We start from the raw sequence: 11,717 nt of genomic DNA on the forward strand, positions 1-11,717 counted from the left end.
AAGGTTCAGAGTTTCACATCAGATAACTCCAAAATGAACCATCCAACATTCCTTAAAATACTAGTTCTCCTTGGGCTTGCCTGCACTACAAAGCTGTACTGCACTGGAGCCCTGTTGTGAACAATAGAGGCAGCTGACATGATACCGACCAGGACTTTGCAGTCACAGGAGCCCAGAACAATTCATGTTCAGCATAGTGTCAGATAATCGTGATGGAATCCTGCAGGTTTAATCATGATTAGCTCACAAGATGCTGAAGGTGGCAACATTTTGTAGTGTGGCTCAATCCCTCAGCAACAACTGAATAATGCCAATGTGGGGTTTCTGGGCCGAAGCCAAGATTTTTCAACATGATTAGTGATTTTGGGGTGCCTCCGTTTTCTTTAGTGTCCAGCTTGACACACCTTGAAGGGGCCTGATTTTCAGAGAGTGCGCGTCCACCCTCTGAAAACCAGGCTCCTTCAAGGAGCCTTTAGTTGGGCACCCAAAACCACGACTCATTTTTGAAAATCTTGGCCCAAATCATGTTTGAAATGACATTTTATACACACGAGAAGACTTCCAAAAGCAAAGTAACCCTCTTGTTTTTCAAACTTGCATCTCCAAGGCATCTTGTTGGATAGAACCCAGCCGTCAACAAAAAACGTAAAAAGTTCTTCTCTGTCTAGAGAACAAGCATGAGAAATTTCAGCTGGAAAGCCAGTGATTTAATGAAGTGAAAGGAGCAATCAAAATCAAGCTTCTAATAGAAAGTTAGTCTTTATACCATAGATCCATAATTTACCAGCAAACTAGAGCTCCTTTATAGGCCAACCTTCGAATGATGTACATAAATGCACATCATACTAGCTAAATCTCCATAATACATATCACAGAGTTGTCTATCATAAGTGCAGGAAGGGGATCATTCAGTGTCCCAAGATAGTAAAATATGGAGTAATGGCCTAAATCTGAGGAAGGCAGAAGTGTAAAATAGACTTGGGGGAAGAGGGAGGAATTAAGATAATTTGAGCAGTGCAATACATTATCAAAGCAGATCTTTAAAGGAGGCACCCTCACTACAGATGATCTAAGATAGGTTAGATAAGACACTTCTGGGAATGCTGTAGTGATCATCCCTGCAAAATGCAGAGGGTCAGAGGGGATGACTCAGCTAGCCTTTGCTGGGCTTGCTTTCTAGGACCACTAATCTGCTATTTCTGTGGCTTTGCCAGTGACTTTATTATAGCATACGGTTTGATCTTCACATTAGCCTAAGCACAGAACTGTGCACAACACAGTGGTTTGGGGAGTTGTAGAAGCCTCTTGTTTTTGTATTTGGTTTACATGGGTTTGTGAAGATGCCAGTCCTGTACAAAATATTTCTATTTCCAATATTATCAGGCTGCCCCTTTGCAGCAGAACTGCCATTCTCTTTTAAAATACGTGTAGGTAAGCACAAGAGTGAACAGGCAGAGGGTGTGTGACCATCTGATAGACCATCCACTTTGTGATTTCCTAACAGGTCACGCAGATGGACCAAAAGCTTGATGACATCCTGAGCAGTCTCCAAACTCAATTTGGCACTCAGCCACAAGCGCAGACATCAACCCCAGCCACCCCAACTGGTAGACGTTTTCGATCATCCTTGGATTCCCCTCCTATGAACCGGAAAATGTAAAAGCGGCAGGATACCACCCGGTCACCTTCTCCTTCTTTCAAGTATGGTTACTTTTATTATTGATGTCTGGAACTTCTGCATTCGTCATTGGCTGAAGTTAAATATTCTGCGGCAGTCTGTTAAATTAAAAAAAGCAAAAAAGCTCATCACGCCCCGATGTGTACAAACCCACAAACTTTTGCGCCCAAGCAATTATGGGAGAATCCATGTCAGCTTGTGGGATGCTGATAGTCTGGTGTAGTATTTAGGCGGACTGTACCCTTATATACACACACACAGAGCACATTGTTAAAGTGAGAATCCCATAACAGGGTAGGACAACTCTCATTCGTAGGTGAAACGAAAGAGGATTGCCTTTTTGGCACTCACTCTTCTGTTCGCACTAGCTTAATGCATGCAGCATGCTCGAGCAGGGGAGGGGGCCAGCATTTGAACAGGAAACAAATGGAAATCAGTGAACAGGAAAATTAAACAGCATGTTTTGAAGTAAAGACTTCAACCAAGCAGCGAAGATCATGAAAGGGGCAGATTTATCTGCTAGTTTGAATGACAAAGTAAAGACAACAGGCTACTGATTAAAAATATGAAAGTGTACAGAGGCTGGTTGACATGCAAAAGACTGAAGCAAGACCTCAGCTAATTAAAGCAAAGCGTTTGCCAATGTGACGAGATGCACGTTGGAACAGACAGAAATGAGAGATAAAATCTGCTTTGGGTAACAGCACAAGAACATTTTAATAGCTATCAGCTGCACTGATGACTGTTATCCAGAATGTTCTCACTGTTTTACTTTCAGTCAGTGAGGATTATTGACTCCAGTTGCCTTATTTTTAATAAATGAAACTGGTATAATAACGAGATGCGTAAAAACATGCAAAGCCCAGTTTGAATGACTGAACTAACCCTGTACAGCCACAGTGCTGCCGGAGTGATGTTGAATGACAATGTTTTGAAAAAACAAATGCACACACACTGTAGATGAAAGCTAGTCTTTATCTAAATAAAGTGCTGTATATAAAAATGCTGTGTTTTCATGTAATTTGATTGTAAATTGAGTACATATGCTGGCTGAAGTATTGTTTCTGTGAAATGCTAATGATGCATACAATTACCTGTGTAAGAAAATGTATCTTCTCTTGCACATCAGCCAAGCAATAATATTGCTGAATATGTAAATAATAACCGTAAATAAAAAGGTATATTGCTATTTACTCAGGCCTTTTTTATATTTGCCTTGATGTTTCATGGTAAGTACAGTCAACCTAATTCAGAAGAAACTAAAATCAAACCGAGGTCTTTGAACCCTGTAACAGCTTGCAGTGAGGGGTAGGATGGCCTACCGGACTATGCATAGTAGTAGGAGCTAGGAACTCCTGAGCTCTAATCCTGGCTGTGACCGTAAGAGCGTCCAGAGGGCCAGGGGCTTCCCAGTATGTAGCAGTGAGTATCAGCTGGCCTGACGGGCTCAGTGTACCCCAACTTACTTTTGTCATCATCTGTATCTAAAGGATGACATGTAAGGTATCATATGCAAACTGGCAACAAGCTGGTCAACATTATTGTGTGGTATACGTACAGGAAGTATATGAAAACTTATGAATGTGTGCTGGAAATATGTTCTTCAAGTGTGTTTGGCAGGCAAAGGAATGGGGTTCCACCTGTTTGAATGTGTCTCCAGTGTAAACTGAGCAAGGAGAGACAATGAAATTACATTTACATGCCAGGTAGACAAAGCCATCAGGCAAGCAAGTGTGGGGGATGGTCACTTAACAGGGGATGGAAGCTGCAGCTCCAGGAAACCTTCCTGCCTCCTGAAACAAAGTCATTGACATTTGGAAGATATAAACAGAGAGAGAGAGCACGCGCCATTTTGGCATCCTTCTCCTGAAAAGTCAAAGGGTATGTCTATACTGCAATACAAACCCCATGGCTGACCCACGTCAGCTGACGCAGGTTCATGGGGCTTGCTTCTGTGGGGCTATAAAATTGCATTTTAAATGTTCTGGCTGGAGCCCAGGCTCTGGAACCAGGAGCACCGGAACAGGGGGGCCAGAGGGCCATGGCCCCATCACTTTTAAAAGTGGAAAGGCTATGCCCTTCCACTTTTTACTGGCCATAAGTGTGAGCGATAGGGGAAGGGCGAAGAAGAGCAAACACGGGGCGGGGTCTTGGGGAAGAGAGGCAGTGCTGGAGTGGTGCATCGGGGCAAGGGGTGGCGTGAGGGCAGGGGTTTATAGAGAAGGGGTGGCATGAGGGTGGGGCCGTGTGGAGAAGGGGCAGTGTGCGGGTGAGATCACGGGGGGGGGGGGGGAATGATGCAGCACAGGGGGCGGGGCCATGGTTCAGCTGCCTGTGGCCCCCTACCTTTAGGGCACTTCCACCACTCCAGTTTGGGACCCTCCCCTCTCACGGGATCCTGGCGTCTGGGCCTCAGCCTGAGCTTGAATATCTGCACCGCAGAACTGAGCCCCACGACCCTGAGTCAGCCAGTCTGGGCCAGCCAAAGATGTTTTATTGCAATGCAGGCAGACCCAAAGGAGAAAAGTGCTTTGAGCTCTGTGTTGGATTCTGACTAAGAACTGGCCAGTCATGCTGGAAAAACAACTGTGGTGAGAAAATTACTTTGAACAAAAGACACTTGGTTGTTAAGTTAGGTTTTAGTCTTACTTTTGTTTGTTTGCAACCATTTCTATCCCAACTCCTTGGTACCTTTCTTGGTATCACTTCAATAGCTGTTCTTTGTTAATAAACGTGCACTTGTTTTATTACATAGCCATCCCAGTGCGGTCTTTCAGACTGAACAGTGAAATCCTCAGTCATGCTAATAAGCTGGGGCTGTTGACTGCCTCTTTAAAGGAGCAGCAAACACATAAGGCTTTGGCAGTGTTTCAGTGGGAGGGACTGGACACTACAGGGGAAACTTGGGGCTGGACACGCGGTTGGTGTCACCCTGTAAGGAGTGACCCAGCTGGGGTGAGACTAGGGTGCCGCGAGCGCGCTGCTGGTCTCGGGGCTCTGAGCTGCAGCTCCATAGCACAGAGGCATCCAGGGTTACAGGGCAGGCTCGACACAACGCCTTACTGATCTGGGCTGAACCCCAAAGCATCCCACTCACTCTGCTACTGATTCACTCTGTGATCTTGAGCTAGTTGTGTAGGCCCAGGTTTCCACAGGAATTGAGGCACTGAACAACAATTGTTTTCAATGAGGATCTCGGCCTTCCCCTCTGTGATTTGTCTGTAAAAAAGGGATCTGCTTTGTCTATTATTGGTTCGGCAGGCCCCCAAAGTGTGGCGGACTCTTGACAGAACAGACAGAAGATCCGGTGCCTGCCCTGAAGCACTTACAAACACGCTTACGTGGCGCGCAGTATGGAGTGTCAATGTTACAAATCCATTTAGGTGCCTCAGGAGGTGTGGAGGATCAAGTGAGTGTACAGGACTTTGGCTATGTAAATTGCTACGGAGGTAAAGTACAGCCTTGGGTATCAACATGTAGCTGGGAACATGAAGTTCATTGGCATAATCAAAGGTCTGAATGAATGGGGGTTGCTGAGGTCAGAGATCTGCAGAGTTAGGGTTTGATCCTGTGAGGTGCTAAGCGCCTTCCACTCCCGCTGATGTCCACCGGCATTGAGGATGCTCAGCACTTCCCAGGAGGCATTCTGCACCTTGCAAAGTTAGGCCATCAATAAACAAATGACCATTTTAATGCAGTCAAATCGGCCACTAATCACTTATCCCTTTGAAACTCTTTTCCAGATTTGTGTGTCTGGGAATTTAGGCTTGGAAAGAGCACTCTCAGGCTGATTCCAGTCTGCAGACTGGTGGCACTTCTAACACACAGCACTAATGACATGCGAGAGGCAATGGGAGAAGAAATGTGCTTTTAATTAAATCAGCTGATGAGCGCCCATTCTGTTTTGGCTGATTACTGTGGAGAATTACTGAGCATTACCAAATACAGCATGCAACATGGGAAAATGGTAATTAATCACTGTCAGAGGAGTGCTGAGCTGCCGCTGGCTATCAAGCAGAATTGTGAGTTTCAGAGATGTATCAGTGATACCCGTTAGGGCTTTCTACCTAATTCTCTTGGACCTGGTCTCTATTTTCCAAGGTGCTCCATTGTGCCACCAACAAGGAGACTGTCTCCTTCACACTCCATTGTCCCCGGTAGTCAGAAAGGAAAGGAAAAGAGAGCAGACATCACTAGAGGGATTCATGGATTTTACTTTGGAACCCAGCCACACCAGTAAATCTAAAGGTGGGCAAGATGAAATTTCCTTCCTGGGAAATACCAAATGTTTGTCATTGGCATCCCTTATCATTTCCATTACTAGTAATTAATAACAACCCTATTTTACTTATTGTGACACCTGAAAAGGGGGTCAGGGCAAAGCACAACACAATAAAGCTCTTTACTGAAATATACTCATTATAATAACATTTTTACCCTATGAAACTTAAAATAAATGTGATTGGTCCAATATGCAGGGGGTAAAAAAGGAGGGAGGGAGAAAGAAAAGAGTCATTGATGTGAGGCCAAGAGTGATGATTTGAAAAAACATTGGATGAAAAGAAATTGAAAACACAGAATTATAGAAATGTAGGGCTGGGAGGGACCTTGGAAGGTCATCTAGCCCATTCCCCAGCACAGATGTAGGACCCAGTATACCTAAACTTCCTCTGACAGGTGTTTGTCCAACCTGTTCTTAAAAACCTCCAATGATGGGTATTCCCCCACCTCTTTTGGTAACCGATTCCAGTACTTAACTACCCTCTTAGCTATCCTAAATCTCCCTCGCTGCAGATTAAACTAATTACTTCTTGTCCTTCCTTTAGTTGGCATGGCGAACAACTGATCACTGTCCTCTTGGTGACAGCCCTTCTCATATGTGAAGACTGTTATCTGGTTCACCACTTTTCTCAAGACTAAACATATCAATTATTTTAACCTTTCGTCATAGGGCAGATTGTCTAAAACTTTGATCATATTGTGGCTCTCCTCTGGACTCTCCAACTTGTCTACATCTTTCTTGAAGTGTGACACCCAAAAAAGTGGAACAGTTATCTCCTGTGTCTTACATATGACAGTCCTGTTAGTACACCCCAGAACGATGAGTCTTTTTTGCAACTGAATCACACTGTTGACTCATATTCAACTTGTGATCCACTATAAGTCCTAGCTCCTGTTCAGCCGTACTAGTACCTAGCCAGTTATTCCCATTTTGTATTTGTGCATTTGATTTTTCCTTCCTACGTGTAATACTTTGCTCTTTATTTAATTGCATCTTGTTGATTACAGACCAATTCTCCAATTGATCACGGTCCTTTTGAATTCGAATCCTGTCCTCCGAAGTGCTTGAAACCCCTCCCAGCCTGGTGTCGTATGCAATTTTTATAAGCATACTCTCCACTCTTATCCAACTCCTTAATGATGTTCCAGTATATCATAGTAATGAGATTTATTGTATTGTCATTAAAGATGTGTGTGTGTATGTGTCTTTTTTTAAAAGCAAAATCTTTTGAAATTGTTTTCAAGGTGTAATATGTTCCACAACCTAAACCCAGCACTGCAAAAGCACAATCACTTACTAATATAAGGTGCAGTGGTAGGATACCTAAAAGGAAGAGGAGGTATGGCCCCAGACACCTCTCATCACGACAAGTCTCAAAGAGGAAGTCTTAAATGTAGCCAGCATCTTCACCACTAAGGGAGTTAAAAACCAGCCATCACTCATCCCACCACTTTGGCAGCAGCCCCTCTGGAGGATGCAGGGTGGGTATAATGTGCTCAAGAATGTTCAAACCAGTGAGCAAATGTGCTTATTCTTTTGCATTTTGAACAAGCTACTAGTGACACAGAAATCCTGCCATTTGGACTGCTGCAGAATGCATTGAACTGACTGAGTCTTGAGGACACCAGGGCAGGTAGCATAGCCTGTGCAATTTGCACCCATCCCACCATCAACCTCAGCCTGGACCAGTCCACACAAGAGATCCACTTCCTGGACACTATGGTGCTAATAAGCGATGGTCACATAAACACCACCCTATACTGGAAACCTACTGACCGCTATACTTACCTACATGCCTCCAGCTTTCATCCAGACCACACCACATGATCCATTGTCTACAGCCAAGCTCTACGATACAACCGCATTTGCTCCCACCCCTCAGACAGAGACAGACACCTACAAGTTCTCTATCAAGCGTTCTTACAACTACATTACCCACCTGCTGAAGTGAAGAAACAGATTGACAGAGCCAGAAGAGTACCCAGAAGTTACCTACTAGAGGACAGGCCCAACAAAGAAAATAACAGAACACCACTAGCCATCACCTTCAGCCCCCAACTAAAACCTCTCCAACGCATCATCAAGGACCTACAACCTATCCTGAAGGACGACCCATCACTCTCGCAGATCTTGGGAGAAGGCCAGTCCTTGCTTACCGACAGCCCCCCAACCTGAAGCAAATACTTACCAGCAACCACGCAACATAACCACTAACCCAGGAACCTATCTTCGCAACAAAGCCCGTTGCCAACTGTGTCCACATATCTATTCAAGGGACACCATCATAGGGCCTAATCACATCAGCGACACTATCAGAGGCTTGTTCACCTGCACATCTACCAATGTGATATATGCCATCATGTGCCAGCAATGCCCCTCCACCATGTACATTGGTCAAACTGGACAGTCTCTATGTAAAAGAATAAATGGACACAAATCAGACGTCAAGAATTATAACATTCAAAAACCAGTCGGAGAACACTTCAATCTCTTTGGTCACTCGATTACAGACCTAAAAGTGGCAATTCTTCGACAAAAAAACTTCAAAAACAGACTCCAATGAGAGACTGCTGAATTTGAATTAATTTGCAAACTGGATACAATTAACTTAGGCTTGAATAAAGACTGGGAGTGGATGGGTCATTACACAAAGTAAAACTATTTCCCCATGTTTATTCCCCTGCCCCCCCCCCACTGTTCCTCAGATGTTCTTGTCAACTGCTGGAAATGGCCCACCTTGATTATCACTACAAAAGGTTTTTTCCCCCCGCTCTCCTGCTAGTAATAGCTCACCTTACCTGATCACTCTCGTTACAGTGTGTATGGTAACACCCATTGTTTCATGTTCTCTGTGTATATAAATCTCCCCACTGTATTTTCCACTGAATGCATCCAATGAAGTGAGCTGTAGCTCACGAAAGCTTATGCTCAAATAAATTTGCTAGTCTCTAAGGTGCCACAAGTGCTCCTTTTCTTTTTGCAAAAAAACACTTTCACAATTCATGTGGAAAGGCAGTGATTAGCCAACTGGAGACCTGGAGGAGGACAGCCTCTATCCAGCAGAAAAATTGAGCTGAGAGTTGAGGAAAAATGCAGCTTCAGTGCTTCTAGTTGGCAATATTACCTGAGAACTCCTCAAAGCAGAGAAAGAACATGCAGAGACCATGGGAAAAAGTTATGTGGTGGCATATCATCAGCATATTGATTCTACCTTGTGTCTAGGAAATGATCTTGCCAAGTGGTCTCATCTATTCACTGAGCAACCTGGAACATCATCAAACATTCTAGCATCAAGATATGCTTTCCTGAGGTCTGAACCAACCCTCCCCGCTTTAGGATGGTCAGTCCCCATTCCTTTCACTGAGCAAGATATCATCAAACCCGTCATTTATGGCATCACAGCTACATCATTTTAAACAAACTAAAATGAAAAAAAGCATAAGAAGTATGGGTGATGAGCCTCAGGAAACTCAGAAGTCTCTGGAGAACTCTTGCTGTCACAAACCAGCCATAAGCTGATCTAGCCTATCAGTGAGGATAGCCTATCAGTGTGCCAGCAATGCCCCTCCACCATGTACATTGGTCAAACTGTCACATGTGTGTTAGGTGAACCACTGAAGATACAGCTAACAGGAAAAGGCAGCCTGGATTGATCAGCCTACACATTACCCAAAAGAGCTGGATGGTTCTTTTCAATGTCTATGACAGAACAAGTAACATCACTTACTACTTGTGTGCACCTGCATGAATGCTTGCGCAGAAGAAGATAAGACTCTGTATGGCTCACCAGCCATCTTCTTTCGGTTCTGACTGTTTAAGCTGCCTGAGATCAATACTAATCTGTGGAGCCTCCAAGGAACAAGACAACATAGAGAGATCATGGGGAAGCCAAGAGTCTCCCCTAACAGCTGTTGTTAACTCTTGATGAGTTGTTTGATACCCGAGTTGAAAGATCATGAGGTCTTGACCAAATCTTCAAGTTCTCTAATGACACCAATAATATGTCTTTAAGGTGAAGTGGATGAAGGCATGGCTGTGGTTCCTAGGAGGAATTCTGCCTGGCCAGGATTCTTCCTGTCAACACATTCATAGGAAAGTGTTCTTCATCCAGCCATCCGGGAAACAGGGAAATTGCAACCCTTAAGCACTGATCTCATGTTGTTCATATTAACAGCTCCACACAGGGAGTTCAGCACTCACATTACAAAGCCTATTGTAGCCAAAAGGATGCATTTGGCTAAGTTCATCCCCTTTGTAACTCGTCTGACTTCAGAGGAATTATACACCAGTGGTGAATGTGATTCACTTAAACTCCTTGCACTCTACACCCAGGCCTAATATGGCCTCATCTTGTCTTGTCAGTCATGAACAAAGGATTAGACTTTGCAATTAAGAACACCCTGATAAGTAGACCAATGAAGCTGAGGATACATAATACTTTGGTGGTCAGTGTTCTGACCTATGGGACTGAAATACGGCCTCTCACGGCCAAGGTAGAAAAGAAGTTGGACATCATTGAGATGAAACATATCCAAATGAGCGAAAACATCCAATGGTATGAATTCAAGTCGAACGATGAGTCCATTTTCATGACAAAAGAGGTCTCACTCTCCTGAACCATTGCCCAGTGCTCTCTAAGGTGGTATAGTCCTCTGCTCTGAATGCCTGCCTACTTCCCTGTGGAAATCATCTGTGACTTTGACCCAGTGAAAGCAGGATGGAAAAGATCCCTCAGAAAACCTAAAACACAAGGGTTGGATGACATCAAGAGATAACAGGCCATCACAGGCATTCCAACCTATAACATGCCAGATTTGACTAAAGACAAATCTTCCATCATGGAAATGGCGTAGCACATTCTACAGTGTCCAGCTGGCAGCATGAGAACTAACCAGCTAAGATCCCTTGAGACCACAGTATCAGAGAATACACCAGGAATGGGTGTAATGAAATTGTTAAACCACTGTGTCAAAAGAATATCAGAATACAAGAAATCAAGCAACATTATATGTTTCTTTCCAAAAAGGTAACAAGGATCTTCCCCTCTCAAATTGCAACATGAAGCTTCATGATGTCCTCCTGCATTACAAAAGTCTACACCAATCAAAAGAAGATTTTTCTACTTTCCTTTCATTCATGCATGGCAACCTGAAGGACAAAGGGAGGAAAGGTGGGAATTTAGGGCACCTTTCAATCTGTTGTCAGGTTATGATGATGCAAGATGTTCAGAAGCCTTGGGGGATTGCGTTCCTATTTCCATAATACACAGTCATATTTTCATAAGCCAATTCTATCTGGGAATGTAAACGAACATCTTTAACTCCTATATTTTCAGTGAGCTGCATGGAATTAAAGTTCCGCATATGATAAAACTACAACTTGGGTGAAATGTCAGTTCTTCCCATTCTCATTATCATGGCTTCTTATTCTTAAAGAGGATACTACTATGCCCTCTGGAATAAATGACATGGATCATAGGTCAGAGATCTTCTGTCTAGTCAAAACACTGTATCCATCTCTTGACAAGTACAAAGGAATAGCAAGTGAGCTAATTCATACTGGAGAAAGAATTGCCATCCACGGTGGGTGTTCTTTAGATAAACCATTTGATTTGGCTACCGCTGTAGATTTTCCACCCACCTACACTCTTCATTTTTCACCAGAGGATGCTCTGCATCCTGTATGGAGTTCCTGTCTTCCCCAACTTTAACTCTTTCATTTCATGAGTCACAGCCTCCAGCCTTCTTGCTAAGGAAG

General features: G+C 43.8%; 1 protein-coding gene across 1 annotated transcript in view; it reads left to right on the forward strand.

The window, feature by feature from the left end:
• The window catches only part of LOC140907760 (potassium voltage-gated channel subfamily KQT member 1-like), a 744,155-nt gene extending 741,387 nt beyond the window's left edge, over positions 1 to 2,768 (forward strand). Inside the window, exon 20 of the mRNA XM_073334512.1 lies at positions 1,505 to 2,768. Within this exon, the coding sequence (XP_073190613.1) occupies positions 1,505 to 1,660 (156 nt within the window). The 3' untranslated portion in view covers positions 1,661 to 2,768. The remainder of the gene's footprint in view (positions 1 to 1,504) is intronic.
• Positions 2,769 to 11,717: the final 8,949 nt, after the last annotated feature.

The sequence above is a fragment of the Lepidochelys kempii genome, chromosome 1 (genome assembly GCF_965140265.1).
Source record: "Lepidochelys kempii isolate rLepKem1 chromosome 1, rLepKem1.hap2, whole genome shotgun sequence".
NCBI lineage: Eukaryota > Metazoa > Chordata > Testudines > Cheloniidae > Lepidochelys > Lepidochelys kempii.